This window comes from Hetaerina americana, unplaced genomic scaffold, assembly GCF_022747635.1.
Source record: "Hetaerina americana unplaced genomic scaffold, ioHetAmer1.1.p SCAF_2, whole genome shotgun sequence".
In the NCBI taxonomy this organism is placed as follows: Eukaryota; Metazoa; Arthropoda; class Insecta; order Odonata; family Calopterygidae; genus Hetaerina; species Hetaerina americana.
In genome coordinates, this window is record NW_027286763.1 from 72,269,394 (window position 1) to 72,295,743 (window position 26,350).

Below are 26,350 nucleotides of genomic sequence, written 5' to 3' on the forward strand. Positions count from 1 at the left end.
GTTGGTCATTAATTTTACGTTGAGCTGTTCCACCATATACAACTAAGTCTTTGTATTAAACATTTACTAGGAGCACTAACTTCTATGAATAATTTCAGATAAACATAGCGGACTTTCAGCTTATTCGAAAACCTTTGCTATCGCTTTAGAAAGAGTTCTCAACTTAGTTCTTAACTTACTTCTTTCTTACAAGGAAATAGTGCGAATTGTTTTGACCAAATAATAACCGTACTCACCAACCGACTTATTCCTGTTTCCTAACCTCAAAGTTTCGCTTGGAGGACAGAGACTTTCATCGAACGAAGAGGTTACTGCATAAGTAAACGCCTATTTTGCGGAGACATACGTCAAATACTAATAGGAAAAAGTTCGATTGTCGCTCAAAAAAGTGTATCGATTTACAAGAACATTGTTAAAAAATAGAAATAAATTTAAAGAAAAAATGTTTCGTTTAATTGTTATGTCGGAAATTTTCAGACTACCTTCGTACTTACGTTTTTCTCAAAGAGATGAAAAGTGGTGGTGAAAGATAAAAATATATTTTACCTAATTTAAATATTAGTAAATAAACTGCAAAAAGCTGTACGCCCAAATCTCATTTTATTTGCAAATAAAAATACATTTCAGAGATTATTGGACGATTTATAAAATGTAATACTTATTAATAGTACATTGAATTATATACAATGCAAACATTTATCTTTTTTGGGTAATACAAAATAAAATGAACAAAAATATCTACAACAATATTGATACATAACCAATAGATTAGCTAATCAGCTAACACATGTAACCAAATTGTCTTTCATGGTGACGAATATCGATAACATTTTCTCAAACATCACCGGTAATAAGGAAGCAGTTTTGTGAATTTACTGAAGCAATTTTCAAGAGATTCCAAAAATGGTAATGATTTTGTTGAAGCCATATTCAAGAGACTTACACAATTTAAACGATGTACAGGCGATGAAGAAAATCCAAATGGGGTTTCCGTCGTTTCATAGGCCCTTCTGCTTAATCCGTGGAAATGTTTTTCACTGGCTTTTTACTCCTGAAAAAGAAAAAAAAACTTTCAGACATAGAGGGAGATAGACACACTTGAAACTTACCTTCCTCATAAGCTGTATACAGGTTGGAATTCCTCTAGAAACCATGCACTGAGGCTACAGAAAAGTTTTATGACGAGGCGTCCCAGTAAATTTGTATCGCCTCTTGTTCTCAAGTGCTTCAAATGATTTTAGCAGAGGACTGGAGATATAAGGATTTCCCATGGATTACAGGCTCTTGGGTATAAAGCTGGCGAAATTATTTTAGCCACTGCTGTCGATGTGGCCGCGTATTAAAGAAAATTTTGAAATGTAAATATAAAATGAATGTACCTACGGTCGTGAAGCAATGAAAACGAGATAGCCGAGGCCGTAAACTTGATCGGCACTAGGTTTGTAAAGAGGGGAGGGGGGTAAAACAAAGTTACAAGTAAAAGGAAAGATGGGAAACACACACTAGCTCACTTGGGTATGTTTGGAAAACAGTGAACCACGTATACCTCAATCACACACAAAAATGTAGAATTAATAAAAAATAAAACAAACTTACAAACACTCGATCTAAAGGTCTAACACACCCGGGTTATTAAGTAGTTGCGAACGGAAACGTGGGCCTTTTATTTTTAATTTTTGTGTTTTTATTCCTGTGTGAATACAATGGATCCATGGCATAGGAGATATCCTTGCAAACCCTGAGTATGAGTGTGAATGCGATTCACGAGAGTGACTGTTATTCCTTAATACACCCGAACGATCGAGTGATCGTAAGTTTGTTTTATTTTTATGAATTTTGCCTTTTCGTGTGTGATTGAGGTATACGTAGATCACTGTTTCCCAAACACACCCAAGTGATCTAGTGTGTTTTCCCTATCTGTCCCCTTTCTTGTAACTTTATTTTATCTCCTTCCCTTTACAAACCTAATGTCAATCAAGTTTACGGTCTCAGCTATCTCGTTTTCAAAATTTGAAATTTATAGCAGTTGTTTTTTGGATTAGTTCGCACCAGGACTGAGTTGGAATTTCAAGTGTATACTTCAAAAATCAATACATTACAAAATTACAAAAGACCGGGAGTAATAATTTCCTACTGGATGCTACATAGTGGGAGTTACTCTAAACTCAGCATTTTATTCTTCCCTCTAAGAAGACAATTGGGACCAAATATCTTGTTATATTCGTGAATTTAGCTAAGACCCAGTCCTAGAACAACGCCGTTCAGAGGTAACTCCCTTAATGGAAAGAATAAAATCCTGCCCTTAGTGGAAAGAATAAAATGCATGGGCTTACATTTACTCTTCTCTAGGACACGGCTGGAAACAACGCGAATAAAAACATTGAAGATGGGAGAAATGCAATTAATTCCCGTCTCCATTAGCAGGGACCTCCTAATTACATTTTCAGCGCCGCCGGTCAACATTTACGGAGAGTGGAGGCAAGCTCATTCGCTGGATATCATGCCTTCTCGGGAAACAATAGGAAACGGAAACGCAAAAAACACGAGAAAAAGTGTGATCCTCCCCACGTAATTGCCACTGCCACCGCCATTGGTAAGTAAGACAATGAGGAAAGGGAATTGCAGGACACAGAAATTAAATCTGCGTCACTTGAAGTTTAATCCAAGGCGTTCCACGGCGACAAGTGCCTTGGAGTCTCCGGGCGGCGCACCACTTGACCCATATTCCTAAAGGGTGGTGGTCACGCCTGACTGTCGACTCTTTAGTGAACGTAAGCGGAATTGCCACATTCCGCGCGCAGATATTTCACTGCTGCAACAAGCAAGCATTTCACCACCCGAGACAGATGGTCGCTATTGAAACGGGGGTAATAGAAAAAAAGATATGCGCAGTTTCCCAGAAAAGATTTTTAGTTAGAGCGGAATCAACTGAGGAAGTTATGCCGGGGCATAATTTCACCCAGTCTCCTCGGCAAACGAAGTGTCACTTCACTTCATCTGCCTATAAAATATTCAGGTCGATGTTCAATCTATTTCGAATCCCGTGGTCCCAGAGGCGAGACATTTTTGATTGTGTTCGCCCCGTTTATTTCATCCACTTAAGGCTCTCTTCACCTTTTTAATGCATGCAATTCGCTTTCTTCTCGCACGAAGTCCTCGCAGCGAATTTGACCTTCCAGACGAGGGAGAGAGGGAATCCCTCCCGATGTCTTACCACCACTTCATCACCCAACCTTGGAAACAGGTATTTCGTCGCGTACCCTTTGCTCCGACGAATTCCCATTCCCATACTGATCCCGACTCTCGTGGCCCCTCCTCCATTCAAACTAATCTCCCGGAACGGGTGAAATTAGGTATAGTTTCTGCCCATAGGATTTTCTGTCTCAGGGGCTGGGGAGGGGCCGGAGGAAGGGAAGGGAGATGACGTAGTCCCGTGTATTACAAGAAAACAATGTTTGAAATGAAACCATTGTTTGACCACGGAGCGAATCCGCTGACTGGTGAAAAGCCAATCACGTCTAAGGTGCAGTTTTTAGAACGGCCCCTACTGAGCGAGTCATTATCATTCTCCGTATATAGGGCCGGTCTGAGTCACGGCACGGGTATAAGTATAAAATATCAGTTGCTCAAGAGAATTCTTTCGAAAATCATTTTTGGGATTTTAGTTTACACGGTTAAATGTTGAACCTCGATATTTCTTAAGAAATTAGGATACAGAAGTAGGTTTTAGGTTTTTAACTTGAATATTAGTCATTTTCAGGAGAAACTAAATCTTTCGACATTTGGTGATCTGGTAGGAATTTCTCAATAATTAAAAAAGTTTTCCGACCTTGGTTTGGAATCATTAGAGTAAAACTATATCTCTTAAGATACTCCTAAAATAGATAATTCAGTAAATGTATGAGAAATTGAGTTTTTTCGCTGCATGTTTTCATAAACCGGGTGACCTATCACTAAATGTCGCTTAATTTACTGAAGACGTAGATGTTTTCAGAAGCGCTCGTGATTTGCTGGTGCTAAAATCAACGGGAAACTGTTCTCCCCTGGAAAACCCAAAATAATCACATTAATCAAATTTTGGATGGTTATATTCGAGAGCAAGTTTATTTAGTTACAAGTGACACTTTAAAACTTTCCCTATTAAAAATTTATGAAGAAAAAAAACTGATAAATTGTGTTTCTTTAAATACAATACGTGTGGGTTGAGTGATACTTGTTATGATTTGTTCAAAATCTGCCTTTGATGGGTAAAATATGTCGTATATTCTGTGTATATTTAAATTTCATCGTTATTTTCAGAGATATTTCATAATAATTTCTCTTTACTAAACGTCAAAAATGAAGCCTGCAGTCTTAAATCTGAAAATGGACAATTTATTGGCGTAAAAATCATTGCCATTGACCGGGAATGATATTTTCTCAGTGAAATTTCTCGCATTTGCGCGAACGTCATCAAGCGAGTGGGCAAAAATTACTCTGGTGAGATTTTTCAGTTTCTTTGAATTTCAATATCCAATTAATACTGGTGCTTACCAGAAATTGAAAGGTCATTTCAAAAATAACATTCGATGTAGAATCGAAATTTGTGGGAATTGGATTGGTGTGGTGGCTGGTGTACTCGCTTTCCAAACAAAGGGTTCGGGTTGGCATATCGGCGGTGGTAGGACCTTTTCAGTGGCAACCCGATCGCTACTTTTGGAACGAAATGGAGAGCACTTGAAGAGAAGTACGCCACATGTAGGACGACGGGGCGTTAAACTGCTGACCCCTTGCCGCCTTTCGCTAAGAGTAGGCTACCGGATTTCTCTCCACTCTTTGCCACTTCTCTGAAAAACCTAACTATACCAAATTAATTATAATTCTACTTATCCCTAATAGCAGACTGTAATCACCTCAGCTTTCGGTGGAATTCCCTTTTAGATACTACTCAAAATTGATAAAAATAGCCGAACTTCACTGAATCATTAATTGCATTATTAAATCATGACCATATTTCAGTAATTTCATAAGACAACAATGACAGAGGACTATGTGAGAGGATTTTTGTCAAATCAATAATAAATGAGGCCTTGTAAATTTTAACTAAATGTATCCCCATAGGTAGGTAGGAATATATTTAGATACCACTTCTTTGATTCCTAAATAAAATCATTAAAGAACAAAATAGCGTCATTTTAATTCTGTAGAGATAGCAAATTGAAAAGGAGTAATGAGAATGTAAAATATCATACTTAGAATAAAATAAATTATGCGTAAAAATTGTCAAATATTATCCAAATTTTTTATAAATAAATTTTTTTAAAGTTTACGATTTTTACATTATTTCCAAACTTGCTATCACCATGTAAATGGTAGGAATGTCTCCACTCTATTTCTTCAAGGAGTTAGAGTTCCTTAAATGAGTGCAAGGAGATTAAATCAGTCCTCACCGGATTCTAATCCAGCCTCGCACACCTCGTACTATACAATTCACTTCGAGCGCATGTATTGAACAACGCCGCGACGGCTTTGACCGCACCAAATTCTCCATGCCCAATATCTCTCGGCCTCAAGTGAATATTGTTGCGCTCACAATGGCCGCTGCCACCGGTCCAAACGTTTACACGGTCTCCGCGAATGAATTAATTGTCATTTAGCCACACAGAAGGAGAGGCATGTCTAAAAAGTTTCTTCAAAAAAGTGAGCGCTGAAGTTTCGTGGGTACTCCTCTCTCGATCTCGAACGTATCGCATTGTACGGGAGAGAATTCGAGGAGAAAAGATCTGCCCAGCACGGGAGTGGAAGAGAGGAAGAGAATTTCGAGAACGACTTCGGGATTTACATGTAAATGCCTCTTCGAGTCCCCTTTCACCGACTCGAATACTCTCTCTCTCTCTCTTTCTCTCCGTTTCCGACCATCTTATAGCACACGCTCTCGTTCCTGCAATTCTTTATTTCCTTCCCTTCCCCGCGTCCTCTTATTTCCTCTCCAGAACTATCCGTCCTATCCTATTCTCATATTCCATCACCCAATCTACCCCATACTACTATCCCCAAACACGAACCCCTAATTCCCTCCTCCTCCCCGCCACACGTGCCAGTCCGCGGCTTCCCCGACCTAAGTCATTGAACTCGGGCCTTACTCATTCATTTTACTTCGCCGAGCTTATATTTTTATCTCTCATGTTCCGTGGGAAAATTAATTTCGGGTCCGCTTCAAACGGATCGGGTCCCGTGATTCGAGGGCGAAAGTGCATGAGGCACGCGGGGGCAGGATGATTTCTGGGAGTGGATGGGGTAGTGCGACCCCTCTTCTCTCCTCCTTCTGTCTCTTTCTGTCATTCTCTCTCTTTCTCTCTCACGCATGGACGGGATGTGATGAAAAACTTAAAAGCGTGCCTGGGGAAAGCTGCGATATGGAAAGCTTTGAGAATGTATTGGCCATTCACTTATTATATCAGATATCAACTCATTATTTATTGAAAAACGGCATTTTGTATACCTTTGCAGAATGTTTACGAAAGATAGTGGGATTGGAGAAATGCACGTCCCGGGCAGAGAGGTTGTTGGCAGTATTTGGGGAGCATCAACAAATTCTAAATATCTCTAATTTGGTAAAACTGGGATTGTGTGAACGCTTGCTCCTCTCCAAATTACTATATGGAAGCGATCCGCTTTAAAGAAACCCTACACGGATGCTGGGGAAATGTAATGAGAAAGCAAAATAGAGGTGTTATTTTGCTCAAGTTAGACCTCATTGGGAATATGCAAGTATTTGGGATCCTTGGGAGAAAATTAGGCAAAAAGAGTTAGATGAAGTCCGGAGAAAATCTGCCAGATACGTTAAAAATTGTTACAATAAGAAAACGAGTGTGATAGGATTTTTAGGGGAATTAGGCTTGGAGCCACTTGAGATGCGAAGATAATAAGCCAGACCGAGACTTTTAGAAAGGTTCAGAATAAACGAGTTGAACATTGACACTAAAGGAATTATTATGGCCCCAAACTACTAAGGTAGATCAAGTGGTTTCATTTCAAGTTCAATATGAAGATTTTCCACCAAGTGACGCCAGAAACTGTTTTATTTAAGTCAGGACAAGATTAAACGTTGCGTAGACATAAGGTGCATGTGTATTATTTGATATTACATATATGCATCTGAATGCGTGTAAATATATGTACACGATAAAGGAATATATGCGATTTTTTGTGCATAGATTGGCATGAATTTGTGGATTTTTGCATACGGTTTCATTCTTAATTACGGGTGGTGACATACACCCCCCGCCACACATCCTTGCGGCGGCTTGCAGGGCACTTTATAGATGTAAACTTGATTTTTCCAGGATAAGAATAAACGTTGTGGATGTGGGGTACTTGAGGCAGTGACGGATATAGAACAATTTCAAGGAAGGGTCATTTTCATGTTCAAAAACCATAAACATTAAGGTCGTTTTGATAGGTAGGTGATGGTAGAGCACACTCAAAACTAAGCCCGAGGGCGCGTGAAATTCACACATCAGGGTAGGGGGGCCAGTTCCTTTCCCTGCGCCGGTTATGGTTTCCCAGGAAGACCTGGTACCCGAAAAATCACACAGCTTGAGTGAAGCTCAGGGTGTCCGTGGGCGGGCCCGGTAATCGAACCCGAGCGCTCCAGTCAGCATTCCAACGCTACACCTGAATTACCACACCCAATTTTCATATATACAAAAAACATCATTTAAAAATGAAAATAATCGCACTAATTGCGAGGCCGAAATGCACCCTACAGGAGATAACTTTATGTTAGAGGAAAAAATATCTGTTTAAAAGTATTGTCTGGCATTTTAGCGATGTATATTTACCCTCTTAGTAGAGCCAAAAATAGTCCTCAAGGAATTCCCCCTTTTTTGAGCCGCCATTGATCTGAGTAGTGTGTTTGGTTAAAATTAGAGGGATAGGGTTAGAAATGGGTGGATCATGAACAAATATGGATTAGTCAAAACCGGCAATAGACAGGTATAGACGAGACTTGTGCTTCACAGGTTAGGGCATGATGAGATAACGGATGAGATTCGAACCACTAAACAGATAGATGAAAGAAGAACGAAAGGGTTGAGAGGAAGCGTTATACCGAAAAAGCATTGGCTAATGTGGTCGTAGAGGCTCTTGAGAAAAATACTGGACTATCAGAAACGAAAAAGCAAGTAAAAAATAATTAATGAATCTGTCCCAGTGATGAGAGAAGTATGAGGAAACAGGGAAGTATGAAACAAATAAGTAAAATAATGTAAGTTTTCTGAGATAACGCATATTTATCTTCAACTTCCTACAGTTAAAGGGAATCTCCTATTTGACAAGGTTATTATATTTTCCCGGATCTCCGGTTTATGGGGACACATCTACATTAATTTAGATTTGAAGCGTTAATTAACTCCTCGCTCTCTCAGGCCATACGAATTCCTGAGGGTGCAAGTAAAATTTTCATGTTATTGGTATTGTAATTTCGTGAGAACTTTCTCTTAGCTTCAATGATTTTGAATAGAATATGCGGGGAGGTTTATGGTTCCAGCCGTGTTTTCATGATATGACCTTTGATACATTTGCTAGATTGTTCTGAATCACCTGGGTGGTGGTTTTGAAATTCTAATTCAGAGTTGGCATTTCCTAATAAGAGGATGACTATGTTCTCCAAGGCTCATGGGCCAAGGTATAATAAAATTTTGAGAAATCATTACGAAACATAGCAATGAAACAATTTCAAAGTATAAAAATATAGTGCCTTGACCGGGATTACGGCATTGCTATACACATTAGCGGATGACGTCGTTAAAATTTATTGTTGCGCCATCTCCCGCAGGTTCCTAGAATTAATAAATAGTTTGAAGACTTTATCAGTGATATGCTCGTATCATTCAAATAGATCTGTCATAAATCAAATCAATTAGATACATGATATGGTTTTTAAGTAAGGGACGTTGGCATTGATTACGTGTGTCCTACACGGCTCGTATATTATATATTTTTTGTTTTGCATTTTCAAATAATCACATTATTTAATTTTTGCATACTTAAAAAAATTTAATTTAATAATTCTCACATCTGCAGATAAATATTCAACCAAATCATATACAAAAATGATTTATAGTTGTTTCGCGTTTTAGAACTCATCTACATCCCTTCCGCAACTCTCTCGGACAATTGTTCTTCACGATAGGAAACTCTGCTCAAAATACGAGGGTCATCCGGAAAGTAGTACCCGTTCGTGCCGCATGAAGTGCTGACGACGCGAGTAGCCGCTGGACGAGGTCAGATAGCTTCAGTGGCTTTTCTGCCTTCTCTGAGCCAAGTTGCGTGACGCTAGCATTGCCTGTGTTGTTTCTGTGATTGTTTACAATGTTTAAAAAAATTGAGAACGCCGCCAGTTGTGAAGTGAGGGCAGTGATTAAATTCCTCAATGCAAGAAACGTTCGCCCATGTGATATTCATCGCCAATTAAAGGAGGTGTATGGAGACAATGTAATGGACGAGTCGTCTGTTCGGCGGTGGTGTCGCAACTTCAACATGGGGAGGGGGAACACACACGACGATGAGCGTTCGGAGAGACCGTCTGTCATTACAGACCAACTGGTGAGCTCAGTTGACGAATTCGTGAGGAACGATCGGCGCGTCACAATTGATGACATCTGTGAGCATTTTCCCAATGTTTCTCGAACAATTGTTCATGAAATTGTTAAACACCATCTGCATTATGCAAAAATTTGTGCAAGATGGGTCCCTCGCGTATCTCAATGAGCTGGCGGCGAAGGACTATGCAGCAGGAATACAGAAACTTGTCACACGTTATGACAAATGCCTTAATTTGCTTGGAGATTATGTTGAGAAGTAGTTTAAAGTATCCTCTTTCAAATAAAATTTTTTATGTTTGTTAATATTTACTTTTGTGTCTTTATTTCACGAACGGGTACTACTTTCCGGATGACCCTCGTACATATATAATATATAACTCTAATTTTGCAGCAATCACGCCATGAATATGAAATTTAAAAAAATTTAAGGGTCCATTATTAAAATTACGTCGTTGGGTAACCTAGCGGATAGAGCATCCGGATTTTGTCCGGAAGGCGTCTGTACAGCGCCATTCAAAGCCAAGCTTTACGATTTCCTGGGAAATCCTAGGAAACTGCAAAGGGCAATGAAAAAGGAGCTCCTCTACGAAAAAGGATGAATACGATACGCTTTAAGGTTTACTAAAAGCTAATCTCTCCTTCCCCTGTTGTAACACCGGTCTTTGTATCGATTACTGTTCTCGTAAAATTGCAAACGGTCAAATGCAATGCCAAAAAACACTCGTTAACTCTTCTTAAATGATCTCATGAGTAAGGTGAAATCATTTTTGCGCAAGAGACAATTATTGCAAATGCTTACTGGGTTTTTTCTCGAACAGTGCATTGAGGGGCGGACTTCTTCCGTACTGCTCCTTGTAGAATTCGGTGAAGAACAGGTAGAACATGATGGCGTGGACTCCGATCCACCAGACAAAGAACTGCGGGTAGTCGCAGCTATTATTGAAGAGCAGCTGGAAGGAGTGGCAAATGATGACGACGAAGTGGAACTGAAAAACGAAACAAAAACAAGGTTACCGTGGAAACATCTCCAACGGTTGTCCGCTAATTATTAAAAACGTTGCGTTCTAAACTCAACGGTTACAGGACACCTCAATCAGAGGATTCCTTCTTGTATTAGCCTTTTTTGACCAATACTCCCGTCAAATCATTCTAGAGAACGTGGCAATGGCCTGTCTGTTTCTGATGAGCCTCACCATTTTTTCAGCACTGTCGGAAATGAGGCAATCGCAGTAGTGAAATGGATTCCTATACACCCCCGAGTAAAATTTCGCCTTCTTACTTTTTAAATTCTAGCTTACACGTTATTGGATAAATATTTTGACTACATTTTAAGGTGTATTTGTTTGTTAATTGATAGTATATGTATTTGCAAGAGTGAAAGTCGAAAGGGTTTTTGTGTGAATTGGGTTGATTTTGCATGTGGTCTTGTTCTCTTTTACGGGTGGTGACCTTGCACCCTCCGCCACACGCCCTTGCGGCGGCTTGCTGGGTACTATGTAGGTGTAGATGAGTGAAATAATTTCGTCTAGTATTTTTCTCTTTAGGGACAACACATACTGACTCACTACGGAGTGAACTATCAACAAGATCAAAATATTCTACGAAAACGTTTAATTCACCTCTCATACGGTTTAAATTACGCCCTTCGTGGCTTCCTTCGCCATTAGCGCGGGTTCAGGATTTAACTATTCGAGAGGACAAAGGAATCGAAAACACCAGTACAAAACTCGATGAATATTCAGGCAGTGGATTTTAATGTACAGAGTATGAAAGAGTTTGAGCATTGTACTGAATTGTTTTTAAAACAATGGTGACTAAATACACCGATTAACTTGGTATTTTCTCATTTTGAAGCTGTATTTCATATTCTTCTCCTCTTTGTAAGTATTTCTTAATGAGCTAATTATTTTTGACATCGACATTACTACCTCGTTTTAAGAAACCCAGAATATTTATTAAAGCAAAACACCCTTTAATTAGCTTTGCATATAATAATAATAATAATTTGGAAATCACGAACGATATGTTACTATGCATAGCATATAGAATTGCATATATGAATTCAATGAATAACTGATCGTAGCACTTTTTCACTTGATATCAAATGGAAAAGTTTTACGACCATTAATTCATTATGTTCGACTTCCACCACATCACGCCTGAAGAAACTAAATTTGTGCATACATGAAAACTATTATTTCTTGATGCTTTCATTGAAACTTCGGAAAACCACATTTATGCTTAATAGATTGGCCCCAGTAGATTATGGGGTCAGTAATGTGGGCGGCCATAATAGATGCTAAAATAGGATATTATATACCCTTGCTCCCCGCACATAAACAGGAATCCAGAACCAAGCTCAATCTAATAAGCTCTGTGATAATTCTCGCTTTCAAGGTCCCCTTGTTAAAAGATATGAATTTTCATTCGTCTTTTACAAATAATGGAAGAAATATGCATTTAGCAATTAGAAAAAAAGGTGTGAAGAGTGGATCTATCTTGATTATATCGCATACATGTACATGCATGCCAAGAACAATTCAAAAGGACACACGTAAATGCTATATGTTTACTTATCGTTCATTATAAAGCTAGACGGTAAACATTAAAGTTGGAGGACATAAAGCTAGAACAGGCAAAGCATTTCACCTTACGGGTGAAGTGTTTTGAGTGAAGAGAAACAGGGTGGTAGGAGTATTAAAAGAAAAAAATCGCTTACTTGGTTAAGTAAAAATGTGAAGAAAATAATAGTGAATACTTTCATATGGAGCGTAGTTTAATATGGTCCAGACACTTGGTCGTTGAGGAAGGATAATGGGCGTAGATTTTAGGATTCTGAGATGTGGGTTTGAAGAGGAATGGGAAAAATGAAATGGACCGAAAAGGAACAATAAGATGAAATCCTACGCATGTTAAAAGGAAGAGAAAGTGATTTCGGAAGATATTAAAAAAATGCACAACAATTGAATGCAGGGAATACTGAGATGAAATCGAATGCAGTAATCGGGTAAGCATTCTGGAGGGGAGGAATAGATAAAACAAGATGATAGAACAAACGGGAGGCAGAAATAAAGCAGATGTAATGAACGATTCATTGTACATGCATAATGGTGTCTAAGGATTTTTTAGTCATACTATTAATTGTTCGGAGTGCAGTGCTGTGTATTCCGAGGTTCCAACAAAAACCCACCCTAAGCCAGTTGATTACTACTGACAAAAAATGATAAAACTAGGTTCAACCCGTAAAAAAGCTGCTAAAGCTAAGATTACTTTCTAATATGACTATGTATAAAGCACATTGCGGCTCAAAGTTTCTCCCGCGTCGTCATCGAAGAAGCCCTCTGCAACGCAGAAGGAAACGTTTAGCAGCAATGCTATGTTCTCAACCGCATTCGAAAGCTCGCATTATCAGATCACTGAGAAATCCTAAGATATGAGTTTCCAGGTGGTTTTGACTCGTGCAATAAAAAACTGTATTTTATTAGGCCAAATGTCAATTGATTCCCTTGATTAATCCATAATTTACGTTAACGAGCGGTATCATAATGAAAGTATTTTGGAAAATTGATATTAAAAAGTTTTTTTTTTATTTACATACCAAGGTTTCGATACGCACAGTAACTTTGTCAATGTAAAAACCAGATTCGTAAATGAATGAAAGAAAATTTAGTAGACTGTAACTGCAAAGATGTTTTAATTACGAAACAATTAGGTTTCAAAATTTCACGACACACCTTTCAGCATAATTACGAGAGTATCAAATCCCTTAACTGAACCTTTTTCTCGTACCCGTCCTAAACGTTTCCTGCATCCTTAGAGGGTAAGTTCACGAATAACATTTGTAACAGAATATGCTCACACTATAAGAATCAGGCAAGACGTTGTTACATTGGCCACAGACGTAGTAAGTGGCAAACCACAGAGCCTGATACCCATAGTGTTTTTCACCTTACCATTTGCAAAGAGGTCACGTGTCTCTTCCACCATAAGAACCTCTGGAACCTTGGTCCGAAAGTTGCGAGGAGGTAGTAAGAGTACATGACAACATGTACACCCGTGTTTAGAACGCCAAAGAAGGTGCCATGGCCACCTAAATAAAGGAAAAAAAAACATCAGGAGCCCAATTTCAGTAATTCGTCCTCAGAAATGGGAGGCAGCGTGTATAGGACAGAAATGTTAAGTGCGGGCAAGCCAGCGCTTCTCCAAATGCCTCACTTAAACTAAATTTCGTCGATCTTAAGCAGTACTTAAGTTTTAATATCTCCTTAGTTATCTCTGAACACATATTCTCTCCGTGACCTTATGAGGAATCATATCATATTAGCAAGCAATTGGGCAAAAACTATGAAAAATGTACGTGGGCAAGAGAGAGTTCCTTCTTCCATTCGTCTTTCGATGATATCAGCATAGTCTGATAATATCTGATGGATTTCAAACAGATAAATTAATGCAATAGGTAAAATTAAAATCAATCTTTTAGGTCTGGCATTGAAATATTTTATCCGATCTCGATTTTTTACGATGAGATGACCTTCAATGACCTTACAAGTTTCAGAACAAGGAGACTGCTTATCAAATAAATGTACTAGCCTTAAAGTTGAGCTCATTAAAACGCAATCAAGAACAAAAAAAACTGTACAGTATCCAGTATCCAAGGGCATTAAGGTGGAGTCCCAGAAAAGAATCATTTAAAAAACAGATATAAATGTTCCAAATGATGTACTCAATTGCTGAACCCACTTGCATTCAAGCAAATGGGAGCAACTATTTTAGCTATTCATCCGGTACAGCAATGGACTTTTCTGGGCACTAAATCATCCACAGAAAATATTCCAAGATTGTGCCGAATCTGCCAAGATTTTGACGAAATATGTGGGAGAAGATAAGCCGTCATATCCGCCATTACGCAATTCTCCATACAGGTGTCAGTAATTACATTTAAAGATTCATGCGTTTCAGGTGAAAAGCCGTCCATTGACGCCATCATCATTGGTCGTTTAATATTAAGATTGGTTGACTACATCCCTCTATCCTACCCTATCTGATGCTAATTGGCTTACTTCATGGTACTTTTTGCAATTTACTTTCTTCTTTATTTTTCCCACTTATTTATCCGTTGGCTTTCCTATTGGGACTTTTCCCTCTATTTTTCTTTCTATTACATTCTTCACGAACCCATTGGGCCTCAGGGTGTGGCCAATCCATCTGGTTCTTCTTTTCTCTATGGTGTTCCATAAGATCCATCATTCTTCTATTCTGCTGTGCACTTCTTCATTTCTTATTTTATCCGTCCATTCGATCTTAAGCATCGCCCTCCAGCACCAAGTTTCGAAGGTTTCTAGTCTTTTCTGGTCTACTTTTCCTATGGTCCATGCTTCTGATCCATACAGTAACACGCTCCATATGACTGTTTTCACGCATAATTTCCTCATCTGTAGTAATATCTTCTTTGAATGCAGCAGTTGTCTTTTCATTGTGAAAGATCTCTTAGCTCGAGCTATTCTTCGCTTGATGTCTGTAGTACAGACGCCAGACTTTATGAATCACGGCCTTGGACTTGAGAAGTGAAATACTAATGCGGGGAAATGTGACGGCGGTGGACTCAATTTCAACTGATAGGTACCAATCAATGGGAAATTTCCCGAATGGGCGCACTGGAAGCTTACCAGGGATGAACTTGACCCCGAACCAAACGCTCATGGGCATCACTCCGTGGTGGATGACGTGCAGGGTGCTTATGTGCTTGTTCTTCTTCCTCAGCACGAACGAGAACTAATGTGAGAGAGGAGTAAAGTGGACCAAGATTAATAAACTCGGTTAAAGATTCTTACTAATTAGATGTTGAGTGGGAAAGAGGAGGGGGAGAATGGGGAGGGAGGGGATGAGTGATGGAGAAAAAAGGAAAGAGAAATCAGGGAGGGCATGAAGAAAGATTGAGGAGTACACTAGAGCGTAACTTCAAACTAGTAATTTAGTTATTTTCAATCGGTTACCGAAATCAGAGGGAGGAGCGATTTTAAATACTTCAACTTTTGGCTGTGGATCTTTGTAAATTATTCCTTATGAAATCGGACGAAGAGTCAACAGAAGGTAGGAGTGAATTTAGTTATTTTTTTCTTGTTGTACTTACCGTATCACAGAATTCTGTTAACTTGCAAATGTAATACCACCAACAAAGTGTGGCTACCTGCGAACGTAAGAGAAAAATAATTATATAATCACATCAATTATTGACTCCAGGGACGCGGAATCTCTATGAGAAACGAACAAAAAGAGTATATCTTTAGTTCACATATTCATTAAACCACACAAATTTTATGGCCATAACGATTATCGCCATCAATAAGTGTTATTTTTAAAACCAGTAATTATTATTACATTACCTATTAGAGTATTATTAATAGAAGCAAAACCCCAACATTCAAAGTATATTTTGGATGGAGCCAGTACTGTCACACTTCAATACTCCGCATAACACGACAGAGATGCCCTTGACACGATACATTGCCGTAAGCCATTCTTCATCTCCACATACTTACTGCCTCCATTTTAGCATTCCAATTATTATACTGCCTCTGCCTCGCTTACCCAACATTCTCCCATCTACCACTGTTATTAACTTCGTTCCCCCGTCATTGATTCTGATCTAATGTATATCACATTGTTTCTGTAATACGCCCCACAATTATTGCATTACCTTGACTTGAGGCTAGCTAAAGCTTGATCAGTTCCCAAACTACGTTCATTCCTTCCTCCAACTTATTTCATCTTCCAAACTGTATCTTATACACATAATTCCCGCATGTCTAATGATTTTCGTAATTTCTGTTCCCACCATTTCTATTGCTGTAATCGTTATCCTTGTTGTGTGATGTTATCCCCACCTTTTCCCTACTTTACCCATACATTGGTTTTCATTTAGATTTTATAAACGGCTTCCTGGTATTCCTTCTTTTTTTTCAAAGTTTGCAAGTTAAAGCTGTGGCACTCCAAAGTTGCATATTAGTAATAAATAAGTATTTCAATTAACAATGAAAATAATAATATGATTTTCCGGCAAAGAATATACCGATAAAGTTTAACAATCTGAACAGTTAATCGTTTTCTAATATTAACAAAAAACGAATTTCCAACTGCGCACATCATTCGAATTACTCTATTTGGTTTGAGAATTATATACTTCAGAATTGGAATTTGGGTTGTTACCAGGAGCTACTTATTAAAATTTCATCGAAACAGATTAAATAAAAAACCTTGGTGAACTAATTTTTTTAAATCTACCACAGCCAAGTGTACGAGGTGTATATATATATATATATATATATATATATATATATATATATATATATATTCACACTTGTATAGCAATGCAAATGAATCATCAAGGTATTAACTCTATTGCTTACTCTCATCGCTTCAGGACTGCGACTGTGATCTATTGGCTGGCATCGGATACTATAGGATTTTGATGTCCAACGACTTATCCCCTGAAAGAAGAAGACCTTTTAGAAGAAATTCGAAAGAGGGTACTATGCAAACAAAAATACAGTGAGGTTATAAAGAGAGACATTTGCTTTCATTGGTCCCAAATAATCCTGGGTGTGACGAAGCGTGGAAGGCCAATGGAAAAACTTCAGCCCGGAGGAAGAACACGTACCTCGTAGAAGAGCCAACCGTTGAAGGAGACTTGGAAAATGTTGTATAAAAAGAGAAACTTTCGCAGGTCATACGCCTTCCTGGTCTCCATAAACTTTGGGCCGGCGTATTTCACGATGTAGACATAGGACAGACAAAGGAAAAGGGTAGGGAAAGGGCTGCCCATTAGAGGCCATTCTTTCACTCTTTCGTCTGAAAATAAGAAGACATAAAAGATTTTAAAGGACGCAGTGTACCAAATTCAATACGAAATAAGACCTGTTGCACATACAGAGTGGTAGAGGGTACCATTTATGGTTCCTATAAAATATTTATTGTTACGCAAATGTCACATACTCCGAGGTCAACTTATTGGTTTGACGGTTAAATGTGTATTTAGATAAGATCGAAATAATTCGTATTAGATAACTACGGAGTCACGTGGCACAACAACAAACGGCTCAAGAATTCGGCACATTTAACCCAAATGATCATATGTAAATCAAACTTCATGGTCACGTTTTTACCACTGAACTGTTCTCTAATCTCAGTAATCCTTAAGGAAATATTTCGATCAGTTTCAGACATGCGGCCAACACCCTCCCCACTTGCTTCCATGATGGATCTCTCCCCGCAATGGACCTTCGTGTGTATTGGCGTCCATTAATGCCAAATTTCTCAGTAAAGACTGATTATCCCCTTGAGTGTATGGCCATGAGTTGCAAATTTTGACTACAATGAATGCCTCCTCGCTCGAAATGCCGTGATGGAAGCTGGAGACGCCCAGGACTCATTTTTTTCTGCGCACATTATCCATTTTACATCATCACTTCTTAAAGCGCATTCGCAAGGTCGACGAAATCATTCGGACAGTCTGCGGTGTCTTTGATGGCGAGTTTCACGCCTCCATCAGCATCCGTATTAATAACTCTCCATCTCGCGATCTGATACAAATTTCAGCTTTAATAGAAACATTAATGGCATGAGATTTCGTTCGCTAAGTTAAGGGTAGAAAAAATCGCACAAAATATTAATTAGTTGAGGCATGAATTGGACGGTTATGAGATTAAAGCCCGGTTTTATAATGTCCTTGTAAACTTAAGGTTAACTATAACTTTAACTCTGATCAGTTTTACTATTGCTAGATAAACCAAAACCGCCAAAATAGTGCTCGGTAGCTTACAGATATCCGTGCTAATGTTAGCATCTGATCACATTCACTAAAGGGCAGTATGAATTGCTTATAGAATGGGGCCTGTCGGTAAACTCCACTTCATATAAATGCCCACGTTAACTAGCAATTGGATTAAACGAAACATGGGAAAATTAAGTATGAAAAAGCCGAAAACATTACTGCAACAGAAATTCAATAGTATGAGCATCCAATATACGAGGTCTGTTCAAAAATTATCTTTCGTTGACTTTGTTTTTCAAAAATTATTAATTTATTCATGTTATCTATTTTGTGCCCTTCAAAGTAATCCCCATTAGATATTATACACTTGTGCCAACGTTTTTTCCAATCATTTTTTGCGATCTTTTTCAGCTTCGATGCAGTATTTATCTCGTCAATCTTTGCGTAGCGTCGTCATTTCATGGGCCTCTAGTTTCGGGAACAAGAAAAAATCACTGGGGGCCAGATCTGAAGAATACGGTGACTGTGGCATCATTTGTGTGTTGTTTTTAGCGCACAAGTAACGATGTGTGAGCAGGGGCGTTGTCATGGTGCAAAAGCCAATTTTTGTTCTTCCACAAATCCGGACGTTTGTGGCGGATTATTTCGTGAAAATTGCGCATAACTTGCAGGTTATATTCCTTATTTACCGTTCTACCCTGTGGCAAGAACTCATGATGAACCACGCCCATGTAATTGAAGGAAACTGTAAGCAAAACTTTTACATTCGACCGAACTTAGCGCGCTTTTTTCGGTCTTGGCTCCTGCTGCAGCTTCCATTGGCATGATTGAGCTTTAGCTTCCACGTCATAACCATAAACCCATGATTCTTCACCAGTTATGACCCTCTGGAGCTAATTTGGTTCACCACGGATACCTCATTAGCAATGTTAATGCGTTGCTGTTTTTGGTCAAAATTGAGCGATTTTAGTACGTATTTCCCGGCGACCCGTGCCATGCCCAAATCATTGGTAAAAATCGAATGGCACGAGCCAATCGATGCCATGTTTAGGTCCTCAGCAACTTCTCTAAAGTTGATTCGAAGATTGGCCAATGCTATTTTCTTCACTTCATCAATGTTTTCGTCTGTTTTTTGACGTGCTCGGGCGTCCGGCACGCTCTTTGTCGTTCGCATCTTCTCGGCCCTCTGAGAACATTTTGTACCACCGATAAACGTTACTTCGGTTGAAGATGGCTTCTACATATGCCACAGTCAACATTCGGGTTTCGTTCGCGCACTTAATTTCGTTTTTCATACAAAATTTGATACAGATCGTTTGATCCATTTTTTGGAACAGGCAAAAATCGAAGACAAGCCAAAATACGTCCAAGCACAACAGCGTCAAAAATTAACGGAATATTCAAAATGGCCGAACTTTTCAACATAAGTGAGAGAAAATGCAACAATTTCAGAGTGTAAAAATCATTTGCCTTGACTGGGATCCCCAAAAAAGCCCCAAAATTTCAGAGTTTAAGATGACGCCTCGGTAGCTTAAGTGGCTAAAGCACTCGACCGGATATTGAGGGATCTGGGTTCGGATCCCAGTCAAGGCGAATGATTTTTACACTCTGAAATTGTTGCATTGAAATGCACATTAGCGGATGACTCCGTTAAAAGTTACTGTTGCGGGAGATGCCGCAACAGTATATAATAATAGTATATATAATAACAGTATATAATATAATATAATATATTATATATAATATAATATAATATAATATATATAATATAATAACAGTATATAATATAGTATAATAATAACAGTATATATAACAATATTCAAAATGGCCGAACTTTTCAACATAAGTGAGAGAAAATGCAACAATTTCAGAGTGTAAAAATCATTTGCCTTGACTGGGATCCCCAAAAAAGCCCCAAAATTTCAGAGTTTAAGATGACGCCTCGGTAGCTTAAGTGGCTAAAGCACTCGACCGGATATTGAGGGATCTGGGTTCGGATCCCAGTCAAGGCGAATGATTTTTACACTCTGAAATTGTTGCATTGAAATGCACATTAGCGGATGACTCCGTTAAAAGTTACTGTTGCGGCATCTCCCGCAGTTTCTTTGGATAAGTGAGAGACATAAGTACCAAAATAAAGCCACAAAAAAACGAAAATCAAATATACGTAACCCAGGAAAATTCAAAATTCGCGATACTTTTTGAACAGACCTTGTACCCTGCAGGATTATAAAAAAATATTATTAAACCCATTTTCCCAAAGGTAGGAACATTGTTTGTGACCTTGTAATCATCAAAACCTTCAATTTAGTTCATATAGTATTATATCCAAGTGGACCGATATTTTGTGGGGTGCAACTAACGGCACAAGAAATTTTTTTGTTATTTTTAGGATGCGCACCCACAATGATTCTGCCTTAAATCGTAGTACTAATAGTGCCAGTCTCATTTTCCTTCACATACCAAGTGCAGAGATATTTTACGAATGGAGATGGGGGAACTATGGCTCGCTGAGTCCTTCCCTTCTTACCGTATGGCGCGACTAAATGGTCTTCCTGGTAACGGACGCTTTCACGGGTCCTTCAAATAATGCACTTCCAGTACTACACTTGACCCAACTGCTTAAAAAAATACAGTCAAGCTGCTCTAGAGCCAAAACATTTCCCCAGATATTTAAGATAAGTGGATTTAACAAAACTTTTTCCCTATCTCTGTGATATTATTTACAGGTTATTTCGAGTGATATTTTCTGGTATTTTAATCACGAATTGTGAGGGAATAGGGGTTCTTAATTCAGCCGATCCGGCGGTCAATTACCCTTTACCACTCTCTCCAGCATCGCCTAGCGATATAATTCCTCTCTGCCGGCGTGTTTTACTTCTAAGGGCGTCAGCGGAGCTAATCTCATTTTTACTCACGGGATCAAACCGTGACGCCCTCCTAATGGCAAGGGGAGTCCTGCCACTCCTCCAACATTCGCACTATCGACTCGGTCCCCGACGAGATGGATCGAAGGGACCAGTTCCCTCATCCCCATCGGCGAACTCCCACTTCCTAAAACGATCCATAGCCTAGTCGCCGAGTGACTTGAACGCCCGAGAGTGTCCATTGAGCCGATTGAGGCATTCGTGCAATGTCCTTTCCCGCCAACCTCTCGCTCCCAGAGCGGTTCCTACTCTCCCCTCCCGGTGGGACATACTGGGACACAACAGAGGACGCGCCCCCCTCCCCCGCGGTCTCTTCGCTTTTCCCGGAGGGAGGAAGGCATTCAAGAGCGGTTGGGGATGGGGAGAGGGGAGGACGGGAGGGGATCGGGCATTCCGCACCGAATTGAGGCAAGACGGACGGAGGAGGACGTAGGGAGGGGGAAGGGAGAAGGTAAAAGAAGGCGGAGAAAGGTTCCGTGGAGGAAAAGGATGGGGAGGATTGGTGAGGGGGCGAGGAGTTGAGTGGAGAATAAATAAAAAAAACAAATAAGTGGAGACGGCGTGATTGATTTATGGATTCGATCGCCTATTTCATCTTGTGCCTCTCATTTCTCATTCTCCCCCCCTTGTGGTTTCAGGGATGCTAAGCCCTCTCCGTAACAGGAGTCGATGACATTTTTCGTTTCCTCTTGCTGGGGAATGACAAAAGTAAAGGATGGAAAAAGAGGTGAAGTAATCGGGGTCATATTAAAGTGAAGAACGAGTAAATTTAGAAGAGGGAACGAACTTAGGCCTTGCGTCGTGGGGTAATCTACGTTTACTTTAATATTTGCACTTCAGCATCTTTATGTAGTTTAAAAATAGACTATTGGAATGTAAGTAATTTCATGGCAGTCTCATGCAGGTTTCATTGCGAACCATTGATGTGAGTGCTAGGGAATGAATTTGTAAACTGAGTTAGTATAGAGTGAAACTCTTTGCATGTCATTCCGCAATTCAAATGCAGAAATGATCCATTCCATTTTTTGAGTTATTATAATTCAGAATTATGAGTTAACATTTATTAACGGCAATGCTTCGTGTTTCTTAAGAAAATTGGAGAAAAACTGCGTTTCCATTCCTACTACATCTACATTTAAAACTTTAGATTTAGTCTCACTACATTATGCGGATGAATTTACGTATTAAGTTAAGAACTTAATTTGTATTACTATAAGGAAAACATTCGCTTAGAAATGAAATAACAAATCATATTATATTTTGTTGCATAGAAGATTTAGACTCGTTATTTAAAAAGTACATATCTACACAGACTCATATGCTCAACTTTTAAATGTACAATAATGTTTGTTGACAGCTTTTCTATAAATAGAATTGACGTTAAATTAACGATGTTAAACATCCGCTTGGAAATGAAAAATCTAATGGATATTATTTTGTGTCATAGAAGATTTAGTCTCGTTATTAAATAACTTCATTTTCACGCTGGCACACATGGTCAACTTTTAATTAGTCTTTTTTAATCACCTTCTACGCATGGAAACTACATTAATATTAATTGAAATCATTTACTCATACATTTTTTAATGAATTGAATTCGGCCAAAAGTTTAAATGTAAAAGTAATTTGCTCCATCAGAGAACAACTTTTTCGGTAACATTCCCATTTTTCTCAAGCCATGTGCGAGTGTTCTGAAAAACAACCATAGATGTTCGAGAACGCGTAGTAATTAACTATTTTCAGGATAGTTTAGCCAACTAACTCGTATTTCATTTAAGATACAAAGGAAAATAATGCAAAATAATACTGTTGTTGAAAGTAAAATGCTGCTACCTTCAATTTAATATCAAATACTTGAGTAAATGGTGCGAAGAGCGAACTTTTTTATTATTACCCAAATACGTGGAACAACTTATTGCTCAATACTATGCGTAATATTTATAAAGACTCGATTCCTTTCTACAACACGAGTTCAAATTGAATAAATGAAATTATTCGGAGGTGCATATTGAATTTTATATGATATCGTAGACTTTGATTATTGACTCCTTCCTCAATATCATTTTTCTCTCGATCGAAAGAGTTTGCTTTAGGTTTCCATCCCTTACCACACACTAACCACACCTCTTTGATGAAATTGGAGAGGCTTCTCCCTCAACTCTGCTCTGATAAAAGCACCAGAGATGAATTTGAGGCGAATGAAACGACAGCCAGCATTATTTTTCATAGTTCACTTCTGTATTACTCCCACGCACTAAATAAAACTCTATTCACTCCCACATCAACTAAAATGTGTACATTTCTGCGGAATTTAAATTTCAACTTCATAATGTGGGAGTTAAGATACACAAATTCAATGTATTTGAACAGATAATGGAATATACTGAACATGATAATTGGTTTTTAGAATAAACATTGGGCTAAAATGATATTATTATTATTAAAAATACACATGTGCTGATAGACATTGTCGGGTGGCACACAAGTCCCAAATAATTGCAAAAGATAATACATAAAACTAGACTTCAAAACACAAATCTCTTTAACAAAACAAGTGAATCCCCATCCCATTTACAACCATTAATCAACAAGAAAAAAAAAGATAAATTAAAAAAAAAATTAAGCTATTACATTTAATACCATACACCACACATCAATCAAATTATTACATATATGCCTTACATCTATTCTTAAAAGTATACACTCTGTTAGGAAAGGGCTCGAATATTTTTGCAGGTAAAGTGTTCCACTCAACAATTGTTCTATTTAGAAAAGAAAATTTTTTTTTATTTGTTCTCTGTGCCCGGCATTTTATCTTAAATTTGTGATCATTTCTGCCTATAAAATTTGGGTTCCCCGCCTCTTTCCTAAGATCTGCCCAAGCTTTCTCCCCCTTCAAAATTCGGAACATTCCACAAAGTCTGCTTACTTTTCTTCTAGATTCTAGACGTTCCCAGCCCAGCGTTTCTAGCATATCAGACACACTCTCCATCCTCCCATGCTTCCCCAGTACATATCGGGCAGCCTTTCTTTGCACCTTTTCCAGTTTTTTAATAATACCTTCTTCATGAGGGTCCCATACAAGAGAAGCGTACTCTAAAATTGGCCTTACTAGGGTCTGATAAGCCTTCTCCTTGGTTGCTCTAACGCTCCCTTTGAGGTTTCTCATTACCCAATGAAGAGTTTTGAAAGCTTTCTTATAGATGCACTCCACATTTAGCCCCCACCCTAAGTCCTTAGTTAAATATACACCTAAGTATTTGACAGTATCACTTCTAGGAATGATATGATCTGGCATTGACACTTATGTATGAAACATACGCAATTTTAGCTCTTTAACGATAGGGATCTATTGTGATCCAAGCTACGAACTATAAAATGGTCCAAATCTAGTTTTATAGCTATACAGGCTAGGCATGGATCATAAAAATGTGGAAAGATAAAGTTTTTATCTTGCGAAACACTTCAATAAAGTTTTCAAAAGTATCGGAAAAGAAATACTTAATTATTTCACGTATATTTTATTAAACACGACCTAGGTTTCAACTTACAAAGTCATCATCAGTTACGCACCTGATTATGACTTTGCCAGTCGAAACCTAGGTGGTATTTAATAAAATATATGTGGAACAATTAAGTATTTCTTTTCCGATATGAATCGCTTCCACAAAGTGACACCTTAAACCATTCTATTTTTCAAAAGTAATTGGTATCTTATATTCCGATGCTTATATATCATACATACATTTACCCTAGGCTAAAAAATACATTTCTAGGCACTGAAGGTAACATATTCCTATTCCGTATTGTTATTTTGCGCAGGGAAGCATCGTAGACATCTGTTTCTTTATGTGGAACTGCAATGCGGGACTAGAGGAAATAAAGAAATAAGAATAGCGGGACTGATTCGCCTAATTCCTATGGCGAAAAGGCATTAAATACAATGGTGCACCTGAACCCACAGTTACTATACCTGTCCTTCAGAAATTAAATATGAGGAATGTGGACTGTAGAAAAATATCATGCGTGAAGTAGAATTAATAAACGTAGTATAGTTTTAGCCATCACTTCTTGAAGTTGTGTGTATCTATAATATGATGTTGGATGCTATGGAAATAATGATAACATTTTTTGTATTTTCTATTCAAGGAAGTCCCATATACACGTCTTTACTTTTCAATTCCATCGACTTAATTCACAGTTTAATACGGCTGACTTTACTCCTGGAAACCTTCTGAAGACTTTTGAAGGGAAGACGTAGAAAACAACCGAGTTTTTAATAAATACCCAAGAAAGCCCTGTCCCCATATAAAGAATTTCAATAAAAACGGAAGATTTAAAGGAGGGTCGAAAACATAGTTTAGAGTTGAGAGCCCTTTGGCAAATAAGGTTATCCTGGATTCTCAGCGGAGTGCAAATTGAAGAATTGCAGAGCTACAGTTCAAAGGGGTAGGGGATGTCCAAATTATGAACGTGAAATCTAAGAAAAATGAAGAAGCTAACATTAGATTCAACCGTTTGTTCGGTGCTTGTAACCTGGCTCACGATATTAAACTTGTTTGAATGGTGTTGAGCTGATGCAAAAATTGAAAGTCCCTGCAAATTTCAAAATGCTAAAATAACAATAAATTATTGCGTGCGACAATTAGACTAAATTGTTTGACTTAATCCAAAAGGGATCCACCCTATTCCATCTCAGCTTCACTCAATGAATTGCGCTCCCGGAGAGAGCAGAGTTGAGTTTGCCCAGCAAAGCGATCCGAGACCCAACAACGGCGCGCTTTCGTACCCGAGGGTGAATAGATCGACCTTGAATTGCTACACCCAAACTCATATCCCCAACCGAATCACTGCTTAGACAGCTAATAAAAGTTTTATTTCATTACCTGGCGGGAAATTTTTACTCTCGCTTTCACTCGGAGGAAGGGAAACATTTGAGCGGCTTCATCGACTTTTCTTCCAGAGAGAACAAGCTCTCCAGGATCGCAAATCCCTCTGGAGTTAATATTGAATGGAATCGGTTTCACCAGCCGTGATTCCCTCCTCGGCGTTACCAGCAGACCCTG

General features: G+C 38.6%; 1 protein-coding gene across 1 annotated transcript in view; it reads right to left on the minus strand.

Moving 5' to 3' along the window:
- Positions 1-963: 963 nt before the first annotated feature.
- Positions 964-26,350, minus strand: part of LOC139687820 (very long chain fatty acid elongase AAEL008004-like) — a 54,384-nt gene continuing 28,997 nt past the window's right edge. Inside the window, exons 2-8 of the mRNA XM_071585132.1 lie at positions 17,245-17,435; positions 16,994-17,074; positions 15,718-15,774; positions 15,254-15,359; positions 13,541-13,677; positions 10,387-10,573; positions 964-1,051 (exon numbers count right to left, since the gene is read on the minus strand). Of these exons, the coding sequence (XP_071441233.1) occupies positions 1,035-1,051; positions 10,387-10,573; positions 13,541-13,677; positions 15,254-15,359; positions 15,718-15,774; positions 16,994-17,074; positions 17,245-17,435 (776 nt within the window). The 3' untranslated portion in view covers positions 964-1,034. The remainder of the gene's footprint in view (positions 1,052-10,386; positions 10,574-13,540; positions 13,678-15,253; positions 15,360-15,717; positions 15,775-16,993; positions 17,075-17,244; positions 17,436-26,350) is intronic.